The 20,035-nt window shown below is 36.6% G+C and overlaps 1 protein-coding gene across 1 annotated transcript; it reads left to right on the forward strand.

Annotated features, from left to right (window-relative positions):
- Positions 1-1,132: 1,132 nt before the first annotated feature.
- Positions 1,133-19,653, forward strand: drd2a (dopamine receptor D2a). Its single transcript, XM_046863725.1, has 8 exons — positions 1,133-1,507; positions 5,137-5,447; positions 8,060-8,169; positions 13,088-13,224; positions 13,337-13,533; positions 14,748-14,828; positions 16,461-16,800; positions 18,539-19,653. Exons 2-8 carry the CDS (start codon positions 5,169-5,171, stop codon positions 18,724-18,726), a joined length of 1,332 nt encoding a protein of 443 aa, XP_046719681.1. The 5' UTR covers positions 1,133-1,507; positions 5,137-5,168; the 3' UTR covers positions 18,727-19,653.
- Positions 19,654-20,035: the final 382 nt, after the last annotated feature.

A 20,035-nucleotide genomic window follows, 5' to 3' on the forward strand; every position in this document is an offset into this window, starting at 1 on the left:
GCCGCACAGAAAGAATACATAACTTACATTATTTCTGTTTTATTTATTATCTGATCTGTTTTATATTGGAAAATTACCGGATTCTCTCCACCACATCTGTCTATGACTCACTCTCGATGCATGTCAAGATGCTTGCCTCCGTCACATGTCCTACCTCCATCTGCTACCTTCTTAAAGGGGCTGCTCCGGCCGCTAACACATAATACATTACCGCTAAATTGAAACCCCCAAGATAGCAAAATGAACAAAAAAACAACACTGTGGATTCACGATTCTTGTTATATTTAGAAAATACCGTTTTTTATGCCTGAAAAAATCATTTTATTTTTTTTGTATTTATCAGCCACACCTTACAGGCCGATCCATGAAAATATTGTTTAACATTAATGCGGTCTGTGGTGCAAAAACGGTTGGACCTATATGCTTTCGCCTACTGTATATGGCCAGATTATTGTGAACACTCTGGCCTTTAGGGCTAGTTAATTGCATACACGCAAGCCTTTAAGGCCAGGTTATTGTGTACACTCTAGCTCATAGGCCCAGTTGATTGCATTCCCTTAAGGCTATAGGGCCAGTTTATTATGTACTCTATAACCTATAGGTCCTGTTTATTGTTTACACTCTAGCCTATAGGCCCAGTTGATTGTGTACACTACAGCCTGTAGGTCCCATTTATTGTGTTCACTCTAGCCTATAGGGCTGGTTTATTGTTTACACTTTCACCTACTGTATATGGCTAGATTATTGTGAACACCCTGCCTTTAGGGGTAGTTAATTGCATACACACAAGCCTTTAGGGCCAGTTTATTGTGTACACTATCTTATAAGCCCAGTTTATTGTGTACATTTAAGCCTATAAGGCCAGTTTATTGTGTACACTCAAGTCTGCAGGACCAGCTATCGTGCATAAAGGGCTTTATTGTATATTATTGATGGATATTATTAAATGTCCAATTTTGCGTGTTGCTTACTCAGGCTGTATAGTGGGTGTACAGCTGGGGTGGTATACAAAACTCTGTTGATCTATTTAAATTTTGTATAGCCAACACATCATACAATAATCAAGGACTCTGAAAACATCGCATTTTGTGTCAAAATTATTTCGTTTGTTTGTTTGTTTCCTCGCCACGCCTCACTCTTGCTCTTGTCCTGTTTCCTGTCCACCGAGTGGCGGCTCGAGGCACGCGCGCGCGCGCCCCCGCTCTCCCTCACTCCACCTGCCACGCAGAGTTCGTCCGCGCTCACTCTTTCTTTAAAATAAAAACTCTCCGGACCGGAAGCCGAGTAGAAACACAACCACGTATGGTTGAAAAGACGATTTATTTGTTGTTTGTTTGGTTGTTTTTTTTTTTTTTTTTTTCTTTGGCGTGAAAAGTGTTCACGAAGGAGCAGATGAAACCCCCGACTTCTTCATTCGACTTATTCTCATGGACAGGAGTGTGCGCTGGAGCAAAGTGGATTTAATACACCTCGGCACTTCTTCGTTAATGAAAATTACGCCATAAAGGTAAACAAACAAGTGTCTTTTTCCATCTTCTGTTAGTTTCCATCTATCTAGATATGAATGAACACCTACCAAAAAAAAAAAAAAAGTGTAGTCGGTTCCTCTCACGTGCACCACAGTGCGAGCGCGTGCACTGAAACAGAAGTGAATGGTGAGATGTTTGGAACGACTGATGAAAAAGGGAGAAAACAGCGATATGCATGTACTACGTGCTTCTTGCATGCATCCTAATTTCTTAGATTCAACTTTTAGTTCCATCTAAACATTTTCTATTCATTTCCTAAAGGAGATTGCATGCAGTACTCAGTTTGTCCGAACTAAACTCAGGTGCTGTGTTGCAGGTTTGTGTAACTGTTTAAGAAGGAACCATAATGCTGAAGGATGTGAAGATCTTTTTTCCCCATCAATGATAAAATCACGCGCGCGCACACACGCACGCACGCACGCACACGCTTGTCTTGCCATCCTTCTAAACATATAATTATAAATTCAGATGCAGTGCTTATAATCCAACCTTAAATTCAATAACGCAAAGGCATTAACATGCAAATGATTATTTTTTTTTAGCTCGTTCGTTTGTTTGTTTGTTTGTTTGTTTGTTTGGAAAAGCACTTTTTCTTATGTGGACCAGCCAAATGTCCCCACAAGGTCAAAACACCCAGAAATTATCTTCTGGTATTGAAACACACACACACACACACACACACACCATAAAGTCAAAATAGAACCCCTTCAGCTGACCAATCCATTGAGATGGACTTCATTCTCTCATATAATTTCTAATAATAATCTCATTATTCATCTAAATATAGAGTTAATCATATAAATATAAAGATTTGTAACATTTTTGTATTTAAAAAATAAATTACTATTGTTCCATAGTCTGACTAATCATGTTTACAGGAAGCAAAACAGGGTAAAAAAAGTATGAGATGTGCAGGGGTTTTTTTATTTACTGCAGGTGCATTTAGGATTCTAGAGCTCCTGCATGAGGAAGGTGTTCAGGACTGTGCAGAAATATTGACTGAGTAATATATAGTCATTACATCACAAACCGTACAATGCATGTTGTGAGCCGGGGTAAAATGCCTACTTTTTTTTTTTTTTCTCTAATTTTTTTTCTTTACCGTGGGCAGTAATAAAAAAATAAAAGTGTGTTAAAAAAATGGACTCAGTAAAAACCAGGTTTGTGATTCTCTGCAGTATTTATAGTAACACATATAATGAAGTCTAAATGAGGATAGGTATCAGGGGACACCTTCTATAAATAATGCACAGTATGATATTTAAATTAATTGAAATGCATTTCATTCATACCTGCATTCAAATTTAGTTTTTTGTTTTTTTGAGTTGTTTATATCCTTTTGGATATTTGAAAAAGATAAAAAGTTGCTCATCATTGCCCAGCCTTTTAAATGAAGTAATGTAATATAGTCTAGATCTTCATCTAGATACTTCGACTTACAATCGTCATGGCCTTAACTGACTGGAGCTTCATAATTAATTCACAAGGCTTTACATCGATCATGCAACGCTGCATCTTGTGCTCTTTAACCCTCATTAAATTTTTAAACATCGCCGATCTTGTTTGACCCGCAGACATTTTCTTAAGCACGAGTACCTGCATCGTGTTTGTCTTTCCTACTTCCTCCCATTACAGCAACAGTCTAAATATTACTACTCATTACCGAGTAGAACAATGTTCGAGTCAAACAGAGCACTATGGTCAATTATGCTGAGACATGTTTTTTACTGCTCTCAGTTCCACAATCTTCTGGGAAGTGCATCTACATTTACTTTAATCTTAACGGGAAGGTGCAGCTATCTTCATGTTGTATGATGTGCATTAACATACCATTTTTGAAAGGTGTAATATTTACATTTACAGACTTCAAATTGAAAATGACATATTTCTGAGTCTGAAAAACATCTCCGAACCTCATCGAAGCTCAAATTTGTTTCTCAGGCTGAATGTTAATTAATATCATTAACAATGATATCAATGCAACAAAAGGTAAAAAAGAAATAAATAATAATAAGGGTAAGGATTGTGACAGAAAGACAGAAAGCAAATTATCTTATATTGTTGGTGTCATGATGAAATAAATAAATTCATGATTTATAGATTGATGTTGCCCAGAGGCAGGGTTAATCCATTAACTTGGTGACATCAGTTCCAACCAGAGCATGCAATTTTAATTTCGATGGTTTTTTTTTGGTTTTTTTTGCGCAAATTTGTGATTTTTGTATTTATTAATGTTTTTGTTCAGGTTTGTATAATGGTCAAAGGGTTGGTGTAATTAGGTGTGTGTGTGTGTGTGTATATATATATATATAATTTTTTTTTTTATGTACAGATAACGTGATTATAATGCTTCCAAAACCCATTTGCATTTATTGTTTAAAAAAATCTATTGTTGTTAAAAAAAAAAAATGGAAGTGAATGTCTCAAGCCATTTGACATACGGAACTAGTTGTAGTATGACCGCAAAAATAAATGATCCTGGACATTTTTATTTAAAGAATCTTAACAGCACCACCAATGGATAAAAGGAAATCAGAATAACATAAAAAGTTAGGCTGGAGCTGATTTCTTTCTAGTCCAGACTCTAGATCCTATCACTGACTAGATATGTTTATTATTTAGCTGATATCTTTCAGCCAGTTTCATTGACACATTAATAATGTATCATTAGCAGTGATTGAAAAGGCACATGGAAAACACAGAGTGTAAAGAGAATGTGTGTAATGAATGTGAACAAGGTGGATTAATTAATACTAGCATACTTGTGTTTCCTAAAATGCATATGAAGGAGAACGTGAAATCAGCCAGACTTGTAAGAATTTGCCAACACATGTCTAATCAAAGTAAAAGTGACTAAAATGGCACAAAAACTTTTTTTGGTCCAAACAAACGGGTTGCAACTTTGCTCTTTGGTGTGTTTGGTATTTAATCTGTACAGCATTACAGATCTGAAACACCTTATCTGATTTTCCTCCATATCCCTTGTTATGCCATCAGTAAGACTTTAGAATATAATGTATTTCTCAACCCCAATAATTTCATGGTCAGGCTACTGATATTAGATTTCCTTTTACTCGTCCAATATCACAAGCACATGATGTCTAAAAAAACAAAACAGGATTCAGTGGTTGAAGATGGAACAGTGAATGAATGATCAATGTTCCATTTTTACAGTAATATTTTGTTGGCCACATTCCCATCTTATCCTTTTTTTTTCACAAATGATACACATTTTTACTTGACTGCACAATATAAATAAAAAATTACATGAGGTGGTTTAGGAAAAGAAACTTCTTCTTATACAATAGGAAATGCTTGCGTTTTGTTAAGATGCTTAATGGAGCTGTCTCAGAGCTCACAAGGCCTGGTGCAGTTATTCCACTGATGCATGTTTAGAAGTCTTTTTTCTGCCTTATATACACAATGCACAGTAGGTAGGGAGGAGATATATGGCTTTCAAGAAACAATGAAAACAATATGCACAGACTGAAGTAAGTTTTGTGATGTCGAAACTACACAAAATCTACCCAGTGTAATTAAGATTGCCTTTATAACAAGTGCATGGCTAAAATTAATCATGTCTGTTTCTATTTCTGTGGGTTTTTAGGGCCTCGTCTTGGCCTCTGACCTTCACAGCTGATGGAAGTCTTGGAGAAGGATGCATACAATGAAAGTGACTTCAAAAATGACTTTAGTGGCCTCAATACTACGGACGGAGACAGAAGGCATCAGTACAATTATTACGCCATGCTGCTCACACTGCTCATTTTCGTCATCATCTTTGGAAACGTACTCGTGTGCATGGCTGTTTCCAGAGAGAAAGCTCTACAGACCACGACCAACTACCTGATCGTGAGCTTAGCTGTCGCTGACCTGCTGGTGGCGACTCTGGTTATGCCTTGGGTGGTATATCTCCAGGTAGGTTCTGAAAGAAGGGTACACATTATCTGCAGTAACTTTCTGAAACTTTCTAAAATAGTTCAGTAATCTGATTAAATGGGCCACACTGACCTGTGACCCAATTTTTATATATATATATAAAAATGCAAATATGCTTTAGAGTAAATTTAATTATTTGTATATATAATGATCATCTTCTCGCTTTATATACAGTATATGGCAGAACTTTCTAAGCAGTACAATGTAAAATGATGGGCTCTTTATCAGGCCACGAGAATAAGAAATAACCAGCATCTTCCTTTTTTTTTATGTCTACAATGTAATTTAAACACAATTAAATGCAGCAAGATATTTACATCTGTAAATATCTTTACACTAATTCTGTTCAGTGTTTAGTAAATCCCCCTGTAACATAAAAAATTATTGTGGATGTTTTACACTGTTCCTTTGTCTGCTTAGGAGAACTCTCCCTGGTGTATGTCTGTGATCAATTTGGTGATGGAATTACCCACCAGATCAATAAACCAGCCACACATTAAGGCCTCTGATTTAAAAGGTGCTGTTATTAAAACCAGTGGGCTGGGTACATGACAATGTGAGGGGTGCTTATGAGGGGTAGGAAGGTATAAAAGATCCCCAGTTAGATCCTGATCTCCAGGGTATTGTCTGTGTGGAGTTTGCAATCTTTCTCCCTTTGTTTGCATGGGTTTATTTCACAGAGGTTTTTGGCTTCCTGCTTCCTCCCAATGTTTAAGCACATGCAGGTAGGTGGATTGGCTATTCTAAATTGCCCCTAAGTGTGTGTGTGTGTGTGTGTGTGTGTGTGTGTGTGTGTGTGTGTGTGTGTGTGTGTGTGTGCGTGCGCGTACAGTAGTGCCATGCAAATGAACCAGCCACCTACCTAGGGTGAACACTCATTACCTCACGTTTTCTAGCATGCCAGTTGTTAATTGTCTAGAACTTTTGGAACGAGAAAATGTGCCAGGACAAACAGGCAGCTTTCACACATTTCTCTCACGCATTACACCACAGACTGCCTTCACAAGTAGTTAGCTTCACTCGCAAAGGCACGCACACAGTTTGTATGGTGAAAGCATCTATGCTGGAGTATGTACTAAATTTTAAAAGAGAGCGCCTCCTAAATATAGAACACGCCTATTTTTGCAGCCGTGGATTCCATTTACTGTAAAGGAAATTTTTGCAGATACTCATTGTTTTTATTTTTTCAGTACGGTAACAAAATGATTTTTGAGTACATTTCATTAATATAAAAATAAGATCAGAAGTTGCTTGAATTACAGGATGATGCCTGAAATTTGTACATGTTTCAATACATTAATTGAAGTACACAGCAGAGCAAAATAAAAATTGCATATGCTGGCTCCATACACCGAATGTCTCATGTAGTCGCCATTAGACATACTTTGAATTGGTGTATGAGTGTGGGGGTTACAATGTTGATAAACTGATCCAGACTACCCACAGCAGCTTTCATTAGAGGTGAATAATCCTTTAATCAATAAGAGATATGCAAACTCCTGAGGCAAGAGTGCAGGCTGATCAAGCAGGTTGTGAACACCCTAGCATGCCTGAAGACACACATTAATCAGAAGCTGCCAGGAAGAGCTTTGCCAGGCAGCTCAGCAGACACTATGAGATTGACCCGAGTTAGATTAGTTCTCTGCCAGCTTTATGGCATGTTACAGAAATGGAGCCAAATTCTCCTATACTACCTGGGTACTTATCTTCTAAGCCTGTCATATATAGTGTCTCAGTTTATTTTCACGTTTTCAGGATATAAAATAGTCTTTTTATCCATAAATGCAATGTGATTAATGATGCATGTACACTATGGATTGTATAAATGTGGTTTATATTTCAGCAATGTAAAAAGTCATACACTTTGTGCAGTATCAGACACGGCAGCAGAGTAATTTGCAGTACAGTACCTTAATGGCACAGAGTGGCCAGTCATTTACAGCATTCTCTTAGTAAGGTGTGCCTGTCATACAAATAGTCCTATAAAAAATAAAGCATTGCATATAAAAATATGACTATAACAATGACCACTGCACTCTTTTATTGCCAAATATTCATCTTTGATACTTTTACAGGAGTCAAAATGCCTATGAAACAAAGTTATTTCTTGCGCCTGATTATTTAAGGCTCTTAAAGATCATGGTAAATAATTGCTGAAATAAAAGTTAGCACAACGAGGACCTGCTTCTATAAACCAGGGACAGTATCATTGGTCTCTAATATACTATATATATATATATATATATATATATATATATATATATATATATATATATATATATATATGTGTGTGTGTGTGTGTGTGTGTGTGTGTGTGTGTGTGTGTGTGTATGTATATGTGTATGTGTATATATATATATATATATATATATATATATATATATATACTACCTACCATACCTATATATAACACATACAAAAAAAACGCTATATGGTTCTCTGTCAGGCTGCTATCTAACTGTAAAGCACAAGTATTAGATGGTTTTAAAACAAATAATTAGTTTTTTGTAATCGAATGTAAGTCGTAGAAATAAAATACAATTCTCATACCTATAATTTAATGGTTACATAATTTTTGTTGTTTTTTTCAGGTGGTAGGAGAATGGAGATTCAGCACAATCCACTGTGACATCTTTATCACTCTTGATGTTATGATGTGCACAGCAAGCATCCTTAACCTTTGCGCCATTAGCATTGATAGGCAAGTATATCTTATAATACTGCTCGTTATCATTACTCTCCTCGCTGTGATGCAGAGCACTGTATCTAATTATTTGCAGGGACGCTTCAAGAGACACTGGTGGATTTTGGTGCAAGCTTGAAATGTAAACTCTCATGCAAGATGTCGCCTCCATTGCAGAATAGAGATTTGATGGCTGGCACATATATGTCTAAGTGTTTGAAGAATGAAAGAATGGCAAAAGTATGAGGATGGCCATGTGCTGTTTATACTAACTCGGCACATCCGGTGTAGAGAGTTTTATACAATATATAGTCATGCACTTATTTGATATAGTATATAAATGAGGATGATGACAATAAATGCTTTGGGGCTGCGTCAATACTATTTTTCGGTATTTGCAGATACTGAGTAATCTATTGGCTATTTAACAAAGCATCTTGAAAATACAGTGAAACCCACTTATCTCGACCTCGGTTAACTCGACAACCCTATTAAGTCGACGTTTTTAAAGTGGAACCGCCAAATTCTAGCTTTGTCTAAGCATTTTTTAGCGGTTATGTCTTTTTTATGTCGCGAACCCTAATATCTCGAGCACAAGGGGGGAAAAATGTTGCCATTTAACGTCAGTTATGTCGATCGGCACTGTGCAGCCGCAGAAGAACTCGCAAAAGTGGCGGAAAAATCAAGCCTTACAGATGCTACAGGTGTTGTATTGTATACTGGTGAATCTCTGCTGTTAGTTAGTGCACATATGCCTTTTGTTGTTAAATGTTATGCGATGAACGGAGGCGATAGCCGCTTGGTAGGAGCGCGCGGAACGTGGATGAGCAGCAAAAGCATAGAATGAACACCGGCAGGATTGGGGGAATCCACGATGCGCTTTGGGAAGAAACGTGGGGCACGTACTGGGATACGCATGAGCGATAACGACCGCCGTGATCCAACATATACCAACAATAACGGACAGTGAGAGTGTGGAAGTTTAAATAGGAGCTGGTGAGGATGATAAACGAGCACCATATGTGCGCGATTGAAGCCGGGAGCTTCAGAGAAAGCGGCCGAGAAAGCACCTGAGGGGGCGTGGCAGGTGGTTTCCTGACAGTTAACAAACATGTACATGTATGTACATTTTATAGCATGCCTTCATCAAACAAATCGCGGCAACGCTGTTGTGTAAATAAAAACCCTCCAAAAACACGTGCATGCATATTCTCATTTATAACGCACATCATGTACATAAAGAAATTTCAAGCACGTTAATATATTGCCGCCATATTGATTTTCGTTTATCTCGATCATCGGTTATCTCGATGCTTTTTGGCAACCCCTAGGACATCGACATAACCGGGTTCCACTGTATCTCTGATTAGGTTTATCCTACCAAGAAATGCTACACACTTACATTCATAACTTATTTAGACAAATTTTTTAGACCCCTAATATTATCATTGGTAGAATTTATTTTAAACATCCCATTCCACATTTAGTTCCCATTTGCTGTTATAATATCCTCCACTCCTCTGGGCAGATGTTCCACTAGATTTTGGAGGCTACTACAAAGGCTTTAGTAAAGCCTTAGGTGAGGTGAGGCGGCCTTGGGTGCAGTCAGCTTTCTAATTTATCCCAAAGGTGTTCAATAGGGTTGAGATCAATACTCTATAGCAGGCCATTTAAGATCTTGCAGCCCATGTTGATCATATCTTCATAGAGCTCACATTGTGCACGAGGGAATTGCCATGCTTGTCCATGTTAGGTTTGGCTCTCCTAGTTCAAGTGCAGGAAATATTTTGTCCTCTCACACACAAAGACATTATATGCAATTGTGCGGCTCCAACTCCAAGAGTTTCAGGAAGAAACACATATGGCTGAAAAAGTCAGACGTCCCAGTACTTTTCTACATATAGGTTAGTTCTTCATCACATTAGCAAGTTCATTTACATAAGCGAGCTCCATCAGTTTTTTTTGGGGTGCGATGCATTGAAGGAGAATGTAGTGTAGGAGAATGGATTTTGGATTTTAGTGTACATATGTGCAGCTGAAACTAAAGAACTTTTTTCGTCATTATCAAGGACCTTTTGTAGTTGATTGTTCATCTGTTTATTAGTATAACAGCATACTTCTATTTACCACCACGGTGAGGACTGAAGGACTAAAGGAGTTCAATATTTTATAGACACTGTTTGTCAAATGGTTTGTGGACACCGTTTTATCACACCAATATCTGCTTTCTGAACATCACATTTTAGATTTTGATCTGCATTTGCTGTTATTATAAGCTTCTCTCTTCTGGGCTAAATTTTGGAGAGTGGTTATAGTGATTTGCTCAGTCAGCATCCAGAGCATTAATGAGGTCAGACACTGAGGTCAGATGAGGAGGCCCTGGGGTGCAGTCAGCTATCCAATTCATTCTAAAGGTGTTCGTTTGGGTTGAGTTCAGGGCTTTGAGCAGGACACTTGTGTTCTTTCACTCCAACCTTGGCAGACCTTGACTTAATAGACCTCTTTTTGTGCACAGGGAAATTGTCAAACTCGAAAAAAAGTTCGGGTCTCTTAGTTCCAGTGAAGGGAAATTGTAATAGCATACCACAATTTCTTATAGACTTGTGTTCTCACGACTTCCAGCCACATACTTTTGGCCATATGGAGCATTTTGGTTCTGTTTGAGGGTTTACTGTGGTTTCTTTTTCGCCAAGTAGCTAGATAAGCAATTAAAATGTTTTGTTTTTAATGATAACTATCTGCATAATTTCTCTTCAATAGACAGCAAGTTTTTTTTAAAGGTTGTTTTTTTGTTGTTGTTTTATTTGTTTGGTTTGTTCAGTTACTTCCATTGCCAAAACATGAACACAACAAATAGCATTTAAATAAAGAATCCAAAAACTCTCTGGGATTTATTAAATGGTTGGTCCTAATTGGGATTTTAAATGATTATTAAAGACAGTGCTGAGACGGTAAACCTTTTGAGATTAGTTTAAATTGCTTCAACGCAATAATCATTTTTTAATTAATTTACCGTTAATTCCAAACAAATTCTTAATTAGCAATTTTTTATTTTGGTTGTGTAAAATCTTCGGACTTGCAATGTGTCTAAGAAGACAGAATCAAATGAATGTTATTGATTGGCTGATCAACTGCTGCTTGATTATATGCATGATCTCTATGAATCCATCATTTAATTGAAACACTTAGTTAAATAAGATGCAGCATTGTTTCTACATAAGTTTTGCTTTGGTGCTGTGATCAAATCATTTGATTTGATTTCTATTTTTAAAAAAGCTGCATTTTATTTATTAACCCATTCCAAGGAAACAGCATGAACTGGCTTTAATTTGGCACACAGCTTGACTGTGCACACGTGAGAGAGAAAGAGATTGAGCAGAGACCCTTCCTATTAATGCTTAACTGTTAATTATTATATGAGATGGGTTGCTACCCACTGACTTTAAATTGTAATGAGCTGTTTTGCATAAGTAGTTAGCTTGTTCAAGATCATGATGACATCTGCCAGAGCTGCTAATATTAGCACACTTAAATTTCCTGCACACTTTGTGGCATTTTGCATATGACCATGACCAAGCATCATCAGCAAAGATGGTGTTCTGCTGGAATGCAGTCTTACCACTTATAAAACGTTACCACAGAGGGTAATTATGTGTTGAACATGATAGTTGCATAATATTTTTGACCACATGACATGTCCTTGTTTAACTTCTATACTTATATAAAAAAAAAAAAACATTTAATATGGTCACATTAAATGGCATAACAGGGCCAATAGATAAACTTGATAAAAAAAAAATCTAATTAATTCCATGTTGCCAATAATACAGTTTGTGCCGCACTTTCAGTTGACTCTTTTAATAACTTGCCTTCCTCTGAACAGTTAATAAGTGTGCAGCTCATTCTTTATCAGAAGAAAAGAAAAAGCAGGTCGAAAAGTTGCTGTAAAGTTTTGTTCTTGTGCAAGAGCCATGATTTCATGCTTTAATATCGATGCAGTATCAAATAAGAGAAGCCCTATAAAATTCACAAACCACTTCAATTTTTGCCACCCATTCCATTTGTCTATTTTTGACTTTTTTATATGGAATTTGGGTGTACATTTTTTTAAAACATGGCAACCCCTTTAATAGGAAATAAGAAACTTCTTGTTAAGTGGTGCAATTGTTTCTAGTATGTTCTGCTGTATGTGTTGGGGTTTATTCTAAGGTCTCTATTTCCACCTTTAAGAAGCATGCCATTCGGTGCATTAACTAATATAAATTGCTTTCATGTACAAATGAGTGTGATTGAGTGTGCATGGTGCTCCAAATGCATGGATTTCAGGATAGGATACACTGCAACCCTGACCAGGATAAAAATGTAACTAAAGAAGACTGAATAAATAAATGATGGAATGAGCCTCAGTGACAGAGTAAGAGTGTGATATGTTGCAGAAGCTGTTTACAGTTCAGCTAATGACAGGAAAGACTTTGCAATCAAGACTGAACGTTTTTTTTTTTTTTACAATAATTGATTCTGTTGCTTATTGGCACTACAAACCCCAAACAGCAGAACCATGATAAACACTTTGGCTTTACTATCTCTTATTGCTGAATGATAATGTCAGTGATTTTATACACTATATATTTATTATCCTGCATTCTTTCACAACCTATAACACCAGAAGTTAGAAATAACACTGACTGCAATATTTATATTATTAAAACAGCATCCAAAGATTTTCAGCTCAGTGGGAAACACATTGTGAGCTTTTGTAATGTGTACTTTTTACCTGGGTTAGTATGTATAATAACTAGGTTGTGACTATGAAATCTCCAGTGAAGGAACATTTTAAGAGAACGATTGGCTCATATACACTGATGCGAATTTAATTTTGGAAAATGTAAAGCTTTGTGGGAGTGTTGCGTTTGACCAAACTATTCCTCCTTCCCAGGTATACAGCAGTTGCGATGCCAATGTTGTATAATACACGCTACAGCTCCAAGAGGAGAGTCACCGTCATGATCTCAGTGGTGTGGATCCTGTCCTTTGCCATTTCATGCCCCCTGCTGTTTGGACTCAATAACACAGGTAATTTTATGCTACAAGAGCTGCTCTAGTTTTATGCCCTTTTAAAAGGAGGAAAAAAAAAAGTTTTCTAACACATTTTTACTGAATTTCAATTCTGCTTAAAAATTTGCAGAGAGCCACGGTGATGCCCTGTGTGTAATCGCGAACCCTGCCTTTGTAGTCTACTCTTCTGTTGTGTCCTTCTACGTACCCTTCATCATCACACTGCTTGTGTACGTGCAGATCTACGTAGTGCTGCGTAGACGGAGGAAACGCGTCTGCACAAAGCGAACATACCCAAGCAGCAACATGGACACGGGCACTTTAAAGGTAACGTCAGAGCAGAAATTCATTTACCATATTTTTCAGTGGCACTTCTGTATATACTGGAATCTGTGTACTATATATATGTGTGTATAAATCCATTGATCATCCATAACATTAAAGCCACCTGTCTAATCTTGTATAGCCCCCTCCTGTTCCACTAAAAATCAGTTGAGGTATTGACTCACTGATACAAAACACTGAAGGTATGCTGTGCTATTTTGCATCAAAATGTTACAATAGCAGCTGATTCCATAAGCCCTGTAATAAGCCAGAACTTCTCACAGAGGCTTGATCGGATTGAGATTTTTCTAATCTGGAGGTCATACCTTTAGCTCTTTGTCATGGCATTTTTCATGGTTTTATCCTGCTCAAAGAGGCCAGTGCCATTCAGAAATGCCTTTTTCTTGAAGGAGTTTTTCAATTTTTAGGTAGGTGCTGTAACATCCATATAAATGTGAGGACCAAATGTTTCCCAGCAGATATTTTTGACCATGTCACTTAGAGCCATAAGCTTGCATAATTTTCCTCAACTTTAAAAACCGACTGCCTGATATATACTACCCTTGAAAAGGTGCCATTGTAATGAAATAATCAATATTTTTTAATTTCACCTGTCAGTTGTTGTAATGTTATGGCTGGCCAGTGTATCTACCAGTGAAAGCAGCTTAGCCATAACAATGCCTTTTAGACCATTTGCTCCACTTAGCCTATAGGGACATGAAAACAAGTCAATACAAGCAATACTGAAAATGAAAGCTGACCTGTACATTTCTATTAGCTGGACATACACTTTAACCTGTAGTTTATTTTTAACATAGCAGCTTTCACTGGAATGCTTTTATGGAGAATATTCCTCCCTTGAAAATAATTTTTTTTTTTTGCTTTAACTTTCTCAAGTTGAATTATAAATTTTATATTTTAATTGATTAATGTATAAAGTTTTTCTATGATATCAAACCAGTTTTAATGTCTTATAATGTTAATGCCTCTGCCATCATATAAAAGTATCTTTTGACATAATGCTTCAACAGAGTAATAGTTGTTTACTGTAGAGGTCAGCACTCTATTTTAAGGTTATTTTACTGTGTTTTTTTTTTTTTTTATTTATCTCTGTTATGATTATCCTTTTTGGAGTAGAGTGTATGACATTGTCCACAATTTGAACCCATCAATCAGTGTCTTCTGACTGAATGCTCTTCTGTGCTCTTCTGTTTCAGAAATGCACTCACCCTGATGATGTGAAGCTGTGCACTGTCGCTCTGAAGTCCAATGGGAATTTCCCAGTTAATAACAAAAATGTGATGTATCAGATTTTACTTCTATTAAAGAAAAGCATGCCTTTAGGGTATTTTTTTTTATCACCAAATCATCAGTCAATTCCATCTTTGTCTTAGTGCTCTGACTGTAGCTTTTTGAAGATTGAGATTCTGTCATGTTGTTTTGGGAGATCTATGCATATAACGTGGTTTTGTATAAAAGTAGAAAGAGGTTGATTTATTCTTTTGAAAACTGCCTCTGAAATCATTTTATAAAGCCGACTCCTGAATTACAGGAACTCACTGATCATGAAAATTATATATAATAAAAGGTCAAAAATCCCTCATTTTCCAGAATAATTGTGACTCATACTTTTGGCTTTTTTTTTTTTTTTTTTTTTGGCATGTCTACATTAAGTAAATTGCAAGACCACGTATATTGTTCTATGTCTATTGCTCTGTGTCCTCTTTGTGCTGAACGGTGTGCTAATGGTGAAAAAAGTCCTGGTATACCAACCTTTTTTTTTTTGCATTTTTGTGTTTGTGTTGCTGATGTTGATGCTCTGCAGTAAATACTACTATAATAAAACTACTAACAATACACAAATTACAGTATCAAAACTTTATTACTGTCATTTGTGTCTTGTTAGTAATAAAAAATAAAAAAAGACTAGTTAAAGTCCATATATGTTTGCAGCTGACCTCTCCCTTTCGTCCAGTTTGTCTGTGTCCCATGTTTGTCTGTGGCATCTTCTGGTTTGATGCTTCCATTAAGAAAATATAATAATAATAAATAAATTGTACATGCAACCATGCATTACATTTAATTTGTATCTGTTTTATCTGTCACTTTGTTTAAACAAATCATATGTAAACTCTATAGAAAGCCATTAAAATTACACAATTTGGCTACTCCCACAAGACTGGGGTTTGTGTTGGACAGTAGTGAGTTATGGCCCTCTTTAAAGACTGGTTTATGCTTTATTGTTAAACATGGTGATTGTGTCTAGGCTCTATTCTCTTCATGATCACATCAACTGTCATGTTTTATAAATGTCACTTTGCTACAGTATACTGTAACTAAACTCATTGATACTTGCTCTTGCTTAATACAGTTGATTATAACAACACAAAATATATATTTTATAATTTTTCTTTCTTTTCTGTGATCTCTGATCACAACATCATTTACAGTGGCATTTTCTTCTTAGGGTCTTTATAGTTAACTGCAATTTGGAAGCTGATGCTTTGAAGCTTGCGATCCTCAGAGAAGAGTCCATTAATAATAGATTTAAAGAGGCACCTCATTTAAAGAGACAGACAGCAAGCAGTTTGTAACAAGCTGACTTCTTACCCACTTTTAAATAATATACTGTACATCTAGCTTTCTGCTACTGGGGATAATATGTAGCAAATTTACTTTATTCATGGACTCCCCACAGTGATTAAAGTACTACACCGCTAGATCGAGTGCTTCTGTGTTATTATTCGTTTCAGATCTAGAGTACCCTTCAGAATATCAATTGATCATGTATGATCTGACTATATACTATGGCAAATATTTTCATTTCATTTCATTACTTAATTGTATTCTGCATTTTGCCTATAAATAAAGCGAATGTCAACACTTTGTTAGAGCATGTCACCAACGCCAATCTTATTTTTCTACCACAGATTTTTCTAAAGGAGGTGGCCAACAATGAAAATGAAAGCCAAATGGGGATAATCACAAACCCTAATCCTCCAAACCAGAGAACACTTGAGCAGGCAGGTGAGAGTCAGCATGGGCTTCTGCTTGGTACAAACCACACTGAAATAGACACAGCACCCTCCGCTCCTGAGCTCAAGCCAGCAAGGAACGGAAAGTCCTATGATGCCTCCAAATTGGCTAAAGCATTCGAGACTCAGGTGTCTCCCAGTGGCAAAATGCAGACGTCCGTGAAGTCCATCAGCAAGCGCAAAATCTCTCAGCAGAAAGAGAAGAAAGCCACTCAGATGTTGGCTATTGTGCTCGGTAAGCAAATATTTTATCTGCATAGCTAATGTAAAGAATCGAACAACCTGCAGGAGAAAGTAGGAAATAATTTGCAGTCATGTTTTGAACAATGTTTTTGTTATTTTAGTTGTTTCTCATAGTATAATGGAGATAAAATTAAATCTGATGGTTTTATATAAATGCACTTTTTCATGTCGTCTCCCTTTTTAACAAGTAAATAGTGATTGGACAAAGCCACCTCTACACTGTCCAGAAGAAGTTTCGAAATGAGATTGGTTCACACACGCACACAAAGATCAGAAGCGCAAAACCTCGTGTTTGGAAATGTGCCATTAATTATTTAAAAAAATTTAACTCACCTCAATTAGTTAAAATCATGTCAATAGCTTAATCCTACATTACATTTTCATTTTTAATACTTGTGCAAAATTGTTTTCCAGGCTGAAATCTGGAACGCATAGACATCACCCAATGTTTATTCCTTGGTGATGCTTTTCCAGGCCTTTACAGCAGCAGCAGTTTCTGTGTGTGTTCTTAGGGCATTTTTCTTTCGGTTTTAGTTTTATCAGGTGAAATGTATGTTCAGTTGGCTTTATGGTCCATGCCCTACATAGGCTTTTTCTTGGCAGTCTTTAATCTGGTCTTCCTGTTATAAGGCTTCTCATATTGTGGTAAAGAAGTATTTATTCTAGTAAACTCTTCTTTTGATTGTTGACTTTGGCACATATACACTAGAGCAGCGGTCCCCAACCATTTTTGTGCCACGGACCGGTTTATTGTCAGACAATATTTTCACGGACCGGCCTTTAAGGTGTGGCGGATAAATGCAACAAAATAAAATGATATGACCAGCATAAAAACTGGCATTTTCTAAATATAATAATAAACGTGGATCCACTGTGTTGTTTTTTTTTATTTTGCTCGCTTAGGGGTTTTAATTTAGCGGTAATATATTATGTGTTACGGCCGGAGCAGCCCTTAAAAAAGGTAGTGTAAGACATGTGACTGGGGCAAGCATCTTGACATGCATCTACAGTGAGTCATAGGCAAATGTGGCGGAGAGAATCCGGTAAATATCCAAAATAAAACATCAGTCAGTTAATAGGACTAAATGTAAGTTATGTATTCTTTCTGTGCGGCCCGGTACCAATTAACCCACGGACCGGTGCCGGTCTGCGGCCCACTGATTGGGGACCACTGCACTGGAGAATGTTCTTCTGGCTAAACTGTTGTCAAGGATTCTTCTTACTTTTCTAAGAATAATAATTCCTATTATCTACCATAGATGTTTTATATGGCTTTCTTGACCTTTTGTTGTTCCTGAGCTCAGCATGTAGCAATACTTGATTTCATAATGTTTGTTTGCTGAATTATAACTTTCTTCACTGACAGCTTATTGGACTTTATATAGAGAGTTACTGTAACAGCCACACACAACAAAAGTAAATGCTACAACTTGAGATTTTTTTTTTTATCTGCCTAATTCTTAATAAAATAATGCAAGAAAAAACATGCAGCTTTCCATAGAATAGCTTAATAAACATTTTTCCCCAAATGACAGTCTGCAATTCAATATACTGTGAAACACAGTTCAAAACACCTTAAATAACTTTGTCGGTGTCAGAATATGTTTTCTGTGTATAGATGTTTCTGAAAGGTTTTACAGAAAAATGTAGAAATCGCATCACATTGAAGGCTTCTAATCTGATAAGTTCTAAATGAAGTGACTTCATTTGTTTCTTCTCCTGTTTTTTAGGTGTATTTATTATATGCTGGCTGCCGTTCTTCATCACACACATAGTGAACACTTACTGTAACGTCCCAGCAGAACTCTACACAGCTTTCACCTGGCTTGGCTACGTCAACAGCGCCGTGAACCCCATCATTTACACCACCTTCAATATCGAATTCCGCAAGGCTTTCATTAAGATCCTGCACTGCTGAGACTCTGACTTGTCCCTGAGCAATGAAAAACACCTCTCGTCCACATTGCTGCCTGCATATAGCTCATTCCTGAAGACTGTTTTCAGAGTGAAACTCGAAATGAAGGAGATTACCGGGAATGACGCGAATGTACATATGAAGCTAAGTATGTATTAATTAAAACAAAGAACTTTCCCAGTGTCATCTCATGCAACAAAAAGACATTCCTGGACAATTGTGACCAAAGTGTATAAGCTTTTAGTATAATATGACAGTATTAGTTTTGTTTACTAATTAAAAAATATGAATTCAACATCATTTAGATTATAAAATTGCAGTCGTCATAGTGGTAGTAACAGCGGTGTAATATTTAAAACATTTTAATCATGCAAGTGTTGATGCTCAGCACACAACAAACGACATACATGTAACACGCACAAGAACAAATATTCATTATGATGTACACAGCAGGGCTGTGCGATCGGTCTGAGCTATCACTATCGAGATGCATTCAATCATAGCAACGCGATGATTGACGATGTGGACTTAAGGGTCAAACTGATCCCATGAGAAAATTTGACACAGTACAATTTGGTTGGAGTTCAGTTTCATGTAAACGAAAAATTAGAAGAACTACAAATTTATTATAAAGGTACTACAAATTGTAGCTGTTTGTCTAAATTTGGTGTTCAGAGTGCACCACTTGGAGCCAATGAAATGACTGTGCAATTATGATGCAAGCGATTGTTTTAATTAACTACTGTAATTGGCTGTTCACGCTTTTTTTAAAAAAACTTCCATTCAGTGTGAGACGCCTGCTTCGAGCATGTTATGTTTACATGTTGTACTATGGCAAAAGCAGATACACTTATCGTTTTCAACAAATGACCAATTATTCAAATGTATAAATCTAATAAATGAATATGGTTAAAAAACAACCTTATAAAACCTATTTATTACACTTATTTATTTATAATTTAGTGATAAATTTGAAATAAAAGGATTTTAGTTTTACTGAGGACCTTAAGATTTAAGACAGTAAATGAAGTGGAAATGATATACTGCAAAATTTTATGCCACAAACAAAATAAAAAACAAAACAAAATTTGAATTGAGTTGTATAATAACATCTGGTGATGATCCCAACACTGTTTATCAGGTAATGTGTAACGTATCTTGTTGAATGTGATCTTTTTTTGTCCTTGTAGCTTTACGTGACACAATATTTTCTACTCTGTGAGACTGATGCCTGGGGCACACTCTAAATAGTATGCCATGAAGCAGCTTGATGTGCATGTGTGCACTTCGGATACCACAGTGTCATTAGCCT

The sequence above is a fragment of the Silurus meridionalis genome, chromosome 12, assembly GCF_014805685.1.
Source record: "Silurus meridionalis isolate SWU-2019-XX chromosome 12, ASM1480568v1, whole genome shotgun sequence".
Lineage (NCBI taxonomy): Eukaryota > Metazoa > Chordata > Actinopteri > Siluriformes > Siluridae > Silurus > Silurus meridionalis.